The sequence below is a fragment of the Argopecten irradians genome, chromosome 1, assembly GCF_041381155.1.
Source record: "Argopecten irradians isolate NY chromosome 1, Ai_NY, whole genome shotgun sequence".
In the NCBI taxonomy this organism is placed as follows: Eukaryota; Metazoa; Mollusca; class Bivalvia; order Pectinida; family Pectinidae; genus Argopecten; species Argopecten irradians.
In genome coordinates this window covers 74,071,306-74,085,022 of record NC_091134.1, presented here as the reverse complement: position 1 = coordinate 74,085,022, position 13,717 = coordinate 74,071,306, and the positions used below count along the sequence as shown (strand labels likewise).

The window sequence follows — 13,717 nt, the reverse complement described above, 5'->3', positions numbered from 1 at the left end:
AGTGTCTCCAGTAGGGATTACTGGTCTAAATATAGTTTATATACATAGTGTCTCCAGTAGGGATTACTGGTCTAAATATAGTTTATATACATAGTGTCTCCAGTAGGGATTACTGGTCTAAATATAGTTTATATACATAGTGTCTCCAGTAGGGATTACTGGTCTAAATATAGTTTATATACATAGTGTCTCCAGTAGGGATTACTGGTCTAAATATAGTTTATATACATAGTTGTCTCCAGTAGGATTCTGGTCTAAAATAGTTTAAATACATAGTTCTCTGTGGGGTTACTGGTCTAAATATAGTTCAAATACATAGTGTCTTCTGTAGGGGTTACTGGTCTAAATATAGTTCAAATACATAGTGTTTTCTGTGGGGTTACTGGTCTAAAATAGTTTATATACATAGTGTCTTCTGTAGGGTACTGATCTAAATATAGTTCAAATACATAGTGTCCTTCAAAATTACTAGTGTCTCCTTCTGTGGGGATATTGGTCTAAATATAGTTTATATATATAGTATCTCCAGTAGGGATTTCTGGTCTAAACATAGTTTAAATACATAGTATCTTCTGTTGGGGTTACTGGTCTAAATATAGTTCATATACAAAGTGTCTTCTGTAGGGGTTACTGATCTAAATATAGTTCAAATACATAGTGTTTTCTGTGGGGGTTACTAGTCTAATTATAGTTCATATACATAGTGTCTTCTGTAGAGGTTACTGATCTAAATATAGTTCAAATACTAGTGTCTTCTGTAGGGGTAACTGGTCTAAATATAGTTCAAATACTTGTGTCTTCTGTAGGGGTTACTGGTTTAAATATAGTTCAAATACTAGTGTCTTCTGTAGAGGTTACTGGTCTAAATATAGTTCAAATACTAGTGTCTTCTGTTGGGGTTACTGGTCTAAATATAGTTCATATACATAGTGTCTTCTGTAGAGGTTACTGGTCTAAATATAGTTCAATATACCACTATTGGAGGATTTAATAAGCTCAACATTGATGATAACCAATACACAAAAGCTATACCGCAAATTCCCACGTGTTAGCTAACATGAATCAAGTATTTTTCCAATTAAATGAAATAAAAAAAATATCATATATATGTATGCGTATATTGTTTCCTCGGGTCTGCTCACACAGAACTGTATATATATATAGATACACTTGATCACGTTTACAAAAGACAAACGATCAGTAATCAGAATAACAATGGTCGGGCAATACACAGATCACCGCTGTGTGATACGATACAAAAGAAGTCTTTGTATCGCACTGTCAATCGGGTAGGGCTGTTCTCCAAAATCAAAACCACATTTAAACGTGTACGCTACATAAAACCGTTGGAATTGGGACAACATTTAGTTTTGACAACCAAAGATATTTACGAGTTGATGATTTCGCCATGTACAAACACCCATAGGAACTTCAGCAATAACAGCTACTGTAACAATGTTACTAGAGTGAAGATTTGAAGTACGAGAAAGTTTTCTACGCAGTATCTGACGTTCGCTAGGTTCCATGAACCATGGTGCGCGCATCAGAACGCAGTCGTGCTGCTGCTTCAAGGATGGACGATGTTAATTATACATATGGGACCAGAACCCCTTATCACCGGCGATACCCGCACGATTATCGGGACAGTTACTCTGTTTTCTCGGGGGCGTCTGATGGACGTCGACGACACAAGTCGGTGGGATTTTCTGACTTGAACAGTACCGGAAGTACGCGATATGGGTACGTCAGTGATGGATATTCACGTGTTGTGCCAGTCAGTACACGTGCACGTGCACGATACAGCTATACACCTGTCGAGCCTCTCTATGGCCGCAACACGTACATGAAGCCTTATCCGGGATCCGAAAGTGAATTCGACGACTTCAGAAACTATTCTCGACGCGCTCGTCACCTATGGCAACCAAACGTCGTCGGCCGACAGTATGACGAGCCGACCGCTGCAAGCTGGGGCAGATCGAGTCTGAGAGGAGGTGGGTATTATCCCAGGATACCAGAGGATGGTGCATACAGAAATAGATATTACAGAGCAGAGGCTGACGACCCCCCTCCTGAACGTGACAATGAATTCCAAGAAAAGACGTCAAGCGACGATGAAGTATCCGAAGATTACGTTGTTGACAAGTGTTGTTGTGGTTGTGTAGACGTCGTTGTGACGTCTTGCTGCTGGGGCACGGGCGTAGTCACGTGTCGTTGTCATGACTCAGCCGAGGAAAGTGAATCGACTACGGACGCTACAGAGAGTTCTACAGTTGAAACAACTCTTGACAAAAAAGAATCGGATGAGGACGAAACAGATGAGGACATAGACGATAATAATCGATGGGCGACACCCCGTCGCCGACCTCCTGCAGAGATGGCACCATCTCGACCACAGACTAAACCTAAAACTATCGCTACTAAAGAGGTCAAGGCAAGCCCCAAAGACTCCAAGACATACGAGGAATACTCTACAGACGACTCGTCCGAGTTATCAGATTCGTCAGAAAATCTTACATCCGTCCATTCGATCCACGATTCTCCTCCGCCGGACACTAACAAAGACAAAATCCAAACACCTACAACAAGTCCGCGCAAGATATTTCTTAGGGAGAAAGTGGAGGTGGAAATCGAACCAAAACCTACAGAAACAACACCAGTGGTATTTCTTCCTAAACAGCCGACACCACCGGATGTAAAACCACAAAAGAAACCGTCTAAAGTATTGAAATATATAGGTGAGAAACCCAAGATAGACAACTACAAGACAGCCATATTGGCGGACATGGATCCTGCGGAAGGTCCATTTGTCGGTGACTTAAGTGATCAAGCCCTCCATGTGAAGGACACAATCTATCGGGAGCGTGAACCTATCATCTACAAACCAGAACCGGAAATACCCCCTCCATACAAACACAAACCAATCCCACCACGTCCTATATTTCCATTAAAGGTAAGACTACTGTTATCAATATGACATGGTATATTGCCTCGCTTCATTTAAGCCGATATTAAAGGCAATTTCATCGTATCATTCAAAATGAATAACATGGTTTGCGCTGAATCCACCGTAATGTATAGTGCTTGATGTTTCAATATTATCTCCGCTTATCGAACTACACTGGTAATAATACTACGGTTTGTTATAGGAATTTACACTAAGGCAAAAAATGTCTGTTTAGGGTTACATTGGCAATAAAATAGGGTCGGTAGGAATTTTTTTATTATTATTATTTTTTTCAGTGTCTTTCACTCTAAAATAACGGTCGGAACCGGAGTCTGGGATCGAAATCCCGATTTTGAATTGTTTTAGTGTCGCGGGTAAAAATTAGGTTCGGTCGGGTAACCCTAAACATAATCGCTTTTAAGACATCTAAATGTATTATTGCCTATTTTATGGAACTGAATGAATTTTCGATCGAGATGTTAAAATGTATGGCGTTTAACTGTGTTGCTTGTCGGATTGTGTTGTGACTTTACATCCCTTACAGATAGAAATCGATCATTGAAACCATTGGAATTGTTTATCGCAAGCGCAAAGGTCATATTTCGTATGCGAATTAGTCTCCCGCAACCAGTTGCCCTAAGCTTGAGACAATGTGATTGCAGCAAGTTTACCAAAAACTTACAGCAAGCTTGTCGCAAACACTTTATTTTTGCAAAGGATACCATATACAACAGAGTAGTTAATGTAACGGATTTTCATGTATATAAAACCGCTGAAGACGGCGACAGGTTAATAATTGTCTTTATTTCAAAACATCGAGATAGAGACGATTCCAGATGACATTTGTTTGCCTCCATTCAAAAGGTGGTACCATTCACAATTGGTCTATATTATCGGATCCCTATTATATATTTACAGAACCTACCAAAGCGCGAGGCGGTGATGGTCCGAGTGGGCGGAGGATGGATGAATGTAGAGCACCACCGAAAGAGAAGGATACCATTACAGATACAGGAACACCACCGAAGTGTTACGAATGACAAGTACCTGACAATCAAATCAAAGTTTACACACCACAAAGAATACATCCCTGTCGCCTACACTAAATACAGAGATAAAGCAGTGTGGGACAAGAAGAACACTTTATAATGTGTAGTCTGGTCCACCGAGGATCTAATGCTTAACCATGCTGCGCTTTAATGTTTTAGCTTTAAAAATATATCGCTTTGAACTCCGTGTTCCTTTATATAGGAAGAATTGTTTCTCCTTTAGTTCGCCATTACCACATACACAGAACCAGTTCAGTCGCATACAGAAGACATCAGAGACGTGTATTATGTACATTCCTATCATAATGTATCTTTGTATCTTTGTAGTTTGAAGAACGTATTCTGTTCTTTCGTAGATATTTTGTATATGAAATATTATGTTATTTTTATTAGATTAAAACATCAAACAGCATTCTTTTTGCTTTGTCCTGAAGTCTTGTGATAGCAGATAACTATGAAATTGTACTATGCTTTCACATGGGAAAATTGCAGAATAAATCGCACCATCAGATATTCCGATTGACTTCGACCTTACAACCATAAGACCTTGACCGAGTGACTTCAGACCTTGCCACCACCAGACCTTGACCGAGTGACTTCTTACCTTGCAACCATAAAACCTTGACCGAGTGTCTTCTGACCTTGTCACAATCAAACCTTGACCGAGTGACTTCTGATCTTGTCAACAACAGACCTTGACCGAGTGACTTCTGACCTTGTCACCATCAGTCCTTGATCAAGTGACTTCTGACCTTGTCACCATCAAACCTTGACCGAGTGACTTCTGACCTTGTCACCAGCAGACCTTGACTGAGTGTCTTCTGACCTTGTCACCATGAAACCTTGACCGAGTAACTTCTGACCTTGTCCCCATCAGACCTTGACCGCGTGACTTTTGACCTTGACCTAATCAGACCTTGACCCCATGAGGCCTTGACACCGTGACTTCTGACCTTGACCCCATCAGACCTAGACTAAGTGTCATCTGACCTTTTCACAATGAAACCTTGACTGTGTGTCTTCTGACCTTGTCAACATCAAACCTTGACCGAGAGGCTTCTGATCTTGTCAACATCTTTCCTTGACTGAATGACTTTTGACCTTGTCTGCATCAGACCGTGGCCGCGTGACTTCTGACCATGTCACCATCAGAACTTGATCCTGTGACTTCTGACCTTGTCAACATCAAACTTTGACTGAGCGACTTCTGACCTTGTCACCATCAAACCTTGACTGTGTGTCTTCTGACCTTGTCACCAACAAACCTTAAATGAGTGACTTCTGATGTTGTCAACATCATTCCTTGACTATGTGACTTCTGACCTTGTCCCCACCAGACCTTGACTGAGTGACTTCTGACTTTGACCCAATCATACCTTGACCCCATCAGGCCTTGACTGAGTGTCTTCTGACTTTGACCAGATCAGACCTTAACTAAGTGTCATCTGACCTTGTCACAATCAAACCTTGACTGTGTGTCATCTGACCTTGTCACCAACAAACCTTGACTGAGTGACTTTTGATCTTGTCAACATCATTCCTTGACTGAGTGACTTCTGACCTTGTCCCCATCTGACTTTGACCGTGTGACTTCCGACCTTGACCCTATTAGATCTTTACTTATTGTCATCTGACCTTGTCACAATCAAATCTTGACCGTGTTTTTTCTGACCATGCCACCATCAAACCTTGACTGAGTGACTTCTGACCTTGTCTCCATCAGACCTTGGCCGCATGACTTCTGACCTTGACCCTATCAGACTTTGACCGTGTGACTTCCGACCTTGACCCCATCAGACCTTGGCTTATTGTCATCTGACCTTGTCACTATCAAACCTTGACTGTGTGTATTCTGACCTTGCCACCACCAGTCCTTGACTGAGTGATGGCCCTGCTGGTAGGGCGTTAGAATTGTACCTGCTACCCGGCCCTATTTCATGATCGTAAAAGGCGACTTAATTTAGGATCTCATTTTTTCTCTTCTTCCTAACTGACTTAATGTTCTATAAAAGTGGTAGTTTCTGCTCCTGCTTAGTGCTCAGCATAACTGGAATTGGATGACTGGTTCCTCCGTTGTCAGTATAATGTGAACGGGTGAAGTGTGTTGCTTGGTGTCTTCGGCAGCATGCTTCAGTGATATAGCACTATAAAAAGGGCAACAGTTCCACTATACAAGAAGACACAACATGAACATACAGCAGTTCCAAGTGACTTTTGACCTTGTCACCAACAGACCTTGACTGAGTGACTTTTGACCTTGTCACCAACAGATCTTGACTGAGTGACTTTTGACCTTGTTACCAAGAGCCCTTGACTGAGTGTCTTCTGACCTTGTCACCAAGAGATCTTGACTGAGTGACTTCTGACCTTGTCACCAACAGATCTTGACCGAGTGACTTCTGACCTTGTCACCAACAGACCTTGATCGAGTATCTTCTGACCTTGTCACCATCAGATCTTGACTGAGTGACTTCTGATTTTATCACCATCAGACCTTTACCAAGTGACTTCTGACCTTGTCAACATCAGACCTTGACTGAGCTACTTCTGACCTTGTCACCATCAGACCTTGACCAAGTGACTTCTGACCTTGTCACCACCAGACCTTGACTGAGTAACTTCTGACCTTGTCACCAACAAACCTTGACTGATTGCCTTCTTGTAGAGACTTTTTACTGTATGCATAGTACGTAGTTACATAGCAATTTTTATTCATTCGACCTTATACTGTTTCTGGAATTTTGAATAATTTTTAAACAACAACTGTAGATGACATTATATAAATCTTATTTATTATTATTAAAAAACATGTACATTTGATACTTAAACACTTATACATCAATTCTGTCACCATAAACCATGTATCAGTGACAAACAATAAACATACAATGCCATACTTTGTATCATTATCTGCTACTTATGTTGATGTTATAGTTTAGCTTTGATATCAGTTATGACATTATTGTAATTTTTGCCTACATATGATTTGAAACTGAAATGTGAATGAGTAATTTGCAGGTCTCTATCATTGTACAATTTGGTGCACTGCCCGCTGAGCATAGTTACATTATATTTCCATTTCCATTGTGTGTTCGTTATAAATCATATATAATGTTATGAACAAATTTTTCATTCATTTTTGTATGAACATCACTTTGACCTGTACTAATACATTGACAGTAAATAAGATGGAGGCACTGATTCGGCAAACACACACCTTTTATGTCCTAATTTAAATTTTGCTTATTTGCTCATTTGAAAATGACGCCCTGATGAGCGACATTTATTTGTCAAAAATTGTTGTTGAAACACCAGTTACAACACAAAATTCAATTATTTTTCAAATGAATCAACATAGCAGGTTCGTTTGAACTCTGATATAATACATTATGAATCAATATAGCAGATTTGTTTGAGCTCTGATATACAGGTCTTAGCTGCATCTTGCTTTGCCAGTTTCCAGTTGTTCTTTTCTTTCCCGTAAAATTCTTTCTTGTGTATAACTACCTGTAACACACACAGCACTCAGACACAAAAAATTCAGTTAGTATGTTCAATGAACTTGTTTTATAACTTTTAATATTGCAATTATTGCATTCATTTAATATCCATGGTTTGCAATCATTTGCAAACTATATAGTAAACGTGTATGTACACTGCAATGTCTTACTGACTAATATTGTATATATTTACCTTGTATATATACTGGTAACGTCCTTCAGAGCTGGTCTTACTGACTAATATTGTATATATTTACCTTGTATATATACTGGTAACATCCTTCAGAGCTGGTCTTACTGACTAATATTGTATATATTTACCTTGTATATATACTGGTAACATCCTTCAGAGCTGGTCTTACTGACTAATATTGTATATATTGACCTTGTATATATACTAGTAACATCCTTCAGAGCTTGTCTTACTGACTAATATTGTATATATTTACCTTGTATATATACTGGTAACGTCCTTCAGAGCTGGTCTTACTGACTAATATTGTATATATTTACCTTGTATATATACTGGTAACATCCTTCAGAGCTTGTCTTACTGACTAATATTGTATATATTTACCTTGTATATATACTAGTAACGTCCTTCAGAGCTTGTCTTACTGACTAATATTGTATATATTTACCTTGTATATGTACTGGTAACATCCTTCAGAGCTTGTCTTACTGACTAATATTGTATATATTTACCTTGTATATATACTGGTAACGTCCTTCAGAGCTGGTCTTACTGACTAATATTGTATATATTTACCTTGTATATATACTAGAAACGTCCTTCAGAGCTGGTCTTACTGACTAATATTGTATATATTTACCTTGTATATATACTGGTAACGTCCTTCAGAGCTTGTCTTACTGACTAATATTGTATATATTTACCTTGTATATATACTGGTAACATCCTTCAGAGCTGGTCTTACTGACTAATATTGTATATATTTACCTTGTATATATACTGGTAACGTCCTTCAGAGCTGGTCTTACTGACTAATATTGTATATATTTACCTTGTATATATACTAGAAACGTCCTTCAGAGCTGGTCTTACTGACTAATATTGTATATATATTTACCTTGTATATGTACTGGTAACGTCCTTCAGAGCTTGTCTTACTGACTAATATTGTATATATTTACCTTGTATATATACTGGTAACGTCCTTCAGAGCTGGTCTTACTGACTAATATTGTATATATTTACCTTGTATATATACTGGTAACATCCTTCAGAGCTGGTCTTACTGACTAATATTGTATATATTTACCTTGTATATATACTGGTAACGTCCTTCAGAGCTGGTCTTACTGACTAATATTGTATATATTTACCTTGTATATATACTAGTAACCCCCTACAGAGCTGGTCTTACTGACTAATATTGTATATATTTACCTTGTATATATATACTGGTACTGTCCTTCAGAGCTGGTCTTACTGACTAATATTGTATATATTTACCTTGTATATATACTAGTAACGTCCTTCAGAGCTTGTCTTACTGACTAATATTGTATATATTTACCTTGTATATATACTGGTAACTCCTTCAGAGCTTGTCTTACTGACTAATATTGTATATATTTACCTTGTATATATACTAGTAACTTTCAGAGCTTGTCTTACTGACTAATATTGTATATATTTACCTTGTATATATTACTGGTAACTCCTTCAGAGCTTGTCTTACTGACTAATATTGTATATATTTACCTTGTATATATACTAGTAACGTCCTTCAGAGCTTGTCTTACTGACTAATATTGTATATATTTACCTTGTATATATACTGGTAACATCCTTCAGAGCTTGTCTTACTGACTAATATTGTATATATTTACCTTGTATATATACTGGTAACGTCCTTCAGAGCTTGTCTTACTGACTAATATTGTATATATTTACCTTGTATTATACTGGTAACGTCCTTCAGAGCTTGTCTTACTGACTAATATTGTATATATTTACCTTGTATATATACTAGTAACGTCCTTCAGAGCTTGTCTTACTGACTAATATTGTATATATTTACCTTGTATATATACTGTAACGTCCTTCAGAGCTTGTCTTACTGACTAATATTGTATATATTTACCTTGTATATATACTGGTAACGTCCTTCAGAGCTGGTCTTACTGACTAATATTGTATATATTTACCTTGTATATATACTAGTAACGTCCTTCAGAGCTTGTCTTACTGACTAATATTGTATATATTTACCTTGTATATATACTGGTAACATCCTTCAGAGCTGGTCTTACTGACTAATATTGTATATATTTACCTTGTATATATACTAGTAACGTCCTTCAGAGCTTGTCTTACTGACTAATATTGTATATATTTACCTTGTATATATACTAGTAACGTCCTTCAGAGCTGGTCTTACTGACTAATATTGTATAAATATTTACCTTGTATATAATACTGGTAACGTCCTTCAGAGCTGTCTTACTGACTAATATTGTATATATATTTTACCTTGTATATATACTGGTAACCCCCTTCAGAGCTTGTCTTACTGACTAATATTGTAATATACTGACTAATATTGTATATATACTGTAACGTCCTTCACTTGTCTTACTGAATATAATTGTATATATTACCTGTATATATACTGGTAACGTCCTTCAGAGCTTGTCTTACTGACTAATATTGTATATATTTACCTTGTATATATACTGGTAACGTCCTTCAGAGCTTGTCTTACTGACTAATATTGTATATATTTACCTTGTATATATACTGGTAACATCCTTCAGAGCTTGTCTTACTGACTAATATTGTATATATTTACCTTGTATATATACTGGTAACGTCCTTCAGAGCTGGTCTTACTGACAATAATATTATGTATATATATTTACCTTGTATATAAACTGTAACGTCCTTCAGAGCTGGTCTTACTGACTAATATTGTATATATTTACCTTGTATATATACTAGTAACCCCCTACAGAGCTTGTCTTACTGACTAATATTGTATATATTTACCTTGTATATATACTGGTAACATCCTTCAGAGCTTGTCTTACTGACTAATATTGTATATATTGACCTTGTATATATACTAGTAACGTCCTTCAGAGCTTGTCTTACTGACTAATATTGTATATATTTACCTTGTATATATACTGGTAACATCCTTCAGAGCTTGTCTTACTGACTAATATTGTATATATTTACCTTGTATATATACTGGTAACGTCCTTCAGAGCTGGTCTTACTGACTAATATTGTATATATTTACCTTGTATATATACTGGTAACGTCCTTCAGAGCTGGTCTTACTGACTAATATTGTATATATTTACCTTGTATATATACTGGTAACGTCCTTCAGAGCTGGTCTTACTGACTAATATTGTATATATTTACCTTGTATATATACTAGTAACCCCCTACAGAGCTTGTCTTACTGACTAATATTGTATATATTTACCTTGTATATATACTGGTAACATCCTTCAGAGCTTGTCTTACTGACTAATATTGTATATATTTACCTTGTATATATACTAGTAACGTCCTTCAGAGCTTGTCTTACTGACTAATATTGTATATATTTACCTTGTATATATACTGGTAACATCCTTCAGAGCTTGTCTTACTGACTAATATTGTATATATTTACCTTGTATATATACTAGTAACGTCCTTCAGAGCTGGTCTTACTGACTAATATTGTATATATTTACCTTGTATATATACTAGTAACCCCCTACAGAGCTTGTCTTACTGACTAATATTGTATATATTTACCTTGTATATATACTGGTAACATCCTTCAGAGCTTGTCTTACTGACTAATATTGTATATATTTACCTTGTATATATACTAGTAACGTCCTTCAGAGCTTGTCTTACTTCATATTGTATATATTACCTTGCTGGTAACGTCCTTAGAGCTGGTCTTACTGACTAATATTGTATATATTTACCTTGTATATATACTGGTAACATCCTTCAGAGCTTGTCTTACTGACTAATATTGTATATATTTACCTTGTATATATACTGGTAACGTCCTTCAGAGCTTGTCTTACTGACTAATATTGTATATATTTACCTTGTATATATACTGGTAACGTCCTTCAGAGCTGGTCTTACTGACTAATATTGTATATATTTACCTTGTATATATACTGGAACGTCCTTCAGAGCTGGTCTTACTGACTAATTATTGTATATATTTACCTTGTATATATACTAGGTAACGTCCTTCAGAGCTGTCTTACTGACTAATATTGTATATATTTACCTTGTATATATACTGGTAACGTCCTTCAGAGCTGGTCTTACTGACTAATATTGTATATATTTACCTTGTATATATACTAGTAACGTCCTTCAGAGCTTGTCTTACTGACTAATATTGTATATATTTACCTTGTAATATATACTGTAACGTCCTTCAGAGCTGGTCTTACTGACTAATATTGTATATATTTACCTTGTATATATACTGGTAACATCCTTCAGAGCTTGTCTTACTGACTAATATTGTATATATTTACCTTGTATATATACTGGTAACGTCCTTCAGAGCTTGTCTTACTGACTAATATTGTATATATTTACCTTGTATATATACTGGTAACGTCCTTCAGAGCTGGTCTTACTGACTAATATTGTATATATATTTACCTTGTATATATACTGGTAACGTCCTTCAGAGCTGGTCTTACTGACTAATATTGTATATATTTTTACCTTGTATATATACTGGTAAACGTCCTTCAGAGCTTGTCTTACTGACTAATATTGTATATATTTACCTTGTATATATACTGGTAACGTCCTTCAGAGCTGGTCTTACTGACTAATATTGTATATATTTACCTTGTATATATACTGGTAATGTCCTTCAGAGCTTGTCTTACTGACTAATATTGTATATATTTACCTTGTATATATACTGGTAACATCCTTCAGAGCTGGTCTTACTGACTAATATTGTATATATTTACCTTGTATATATATACTGGTAACGTCCTTCAGAGCTGGTCTTACTGACTAATATTGTATATATATTACCTTGTATATATACTGGTAACGTCCTTCAGAGCTTGTCTTACTGACTAATATTGTATATATTTACCTTGTATAATATACTAGAAACGTCCTTCAGAGCTGGTCTTAATGACTAATATTGTATATATATTTTACCTTGTATATATACTGGTAATGTCCTTCAGAGCTGGTCTTACTGACTAATATTGTATATATTTACCTTGTATATATACTAGTAACGTCCTTCAGAGCTGGTCTTACTGACTAATATTGTATATATTTACCTTGTATATATACTGGTAATGTCCTTCAGAGCTTGTCTTACTGACTAATATTGTATATATTTACCTTGTATATATACTGGTAACGTCCTTCAGAGCTTGTCTTACTGACTAATATTGTATATATTTACCTTGTATATATACTGGTAACATCCTTCAGAGCTTGTCTTACTGACTAATATCGCATATATTTACCTTGTATATATACTGGTAACGTCCTTCAGAGCTGGTCTTACTGACTAATATTGTATATATTTACCTTGTATATATACTGGTAACATCCTTCAGAGCTGGTCTTACTGACTAATATTGTATATATTTACCTTGTATATATACTGGTAACGTCCTTCAGAGCTTGTCTTACTGACTAATATTGTATATATTTACCTTGTATATATACTGGTAACATCCTTCAGAGCTGGTCTTACTGACTAATATTGATATATATTTACCTTGTATATATACTAGTAACGTCCTTCAGAGCTGGTCTTACTGACTAATATTGTATATATTTACCTATGTAATATATACTGGTAACATCCTTCAGAGCTTGTCTTACTGACTAATTGTATTGTATATATTTACCTTGTATATATACTGGTAACGTCCTTCAGAGCTTGTCTTACTGACTAATATTGTGTATATATTTACCTTGTATATATACTGGTAATGTCCTTCATATCTTGTCTTACTGACTAATATTGTATATATTTACCTTGTACATATACTGGTAACATCCTTCAGAGCTGGTCTTACTGACTAAATATTGTATATATATTACCTTGTATATGTACTGGTAACATCCTTCAGAGCTTGTCTTACTGACTAATATTGTATATATTTACCTTGTATATATACTAGTAACGTCCTTCAGAGCTTGTCTTACTGACTAATATTGTATATATTTA

At 36.0% G+C, this 13,717-nt stretch overlaps 1 protein-coding gene and 1 long non-coding RNA gene across 2 annotated transcripts; one reads left to right on the top strand and one right to left on the bottom strand.

The window, feature by feature from the left end:
• The first annotated feature begins 1,205 nt into the window (after window positions 1-1,205).
• On the top strand, window positions 1,206-6,688 carry LOC138307799 (uncharacterized). The gene is made up of 2 exons (XM_069248692.1): window positions 1,206-2,950; window positions 3,863-6,688. The coding sequence occupies exons 1-2, from the start codon at window positions 1,532-1,534 to the stop codon at window positions 4,091-4,093; spliced, it is 1,650 nt and encodes a 549-aa protein (XP_069104793.1). The 5' UTR covers window positions 1,206-1,531; the 3' UTR covers window positions 4,094-6,688.
• A 75-nt stretch (window positions 6,689-6,763) lies between these two features.
• Window positions 6,764-13,507, bottom strand: LOC138307794 (uncharacterized). Its single transcript, XR_011206043.1, has 2 exons — window positions 13,461-13,507; window positions 6,764-7,500 (listed from the first exon to the last, which is right to left on the bottom strand). It is a non-coding gene; the product is annotated as an uncharacterized lncRNA (long non-coding RNA).
• Window positions 13,508-13,717: the final 210 nt, after the last annotated feature.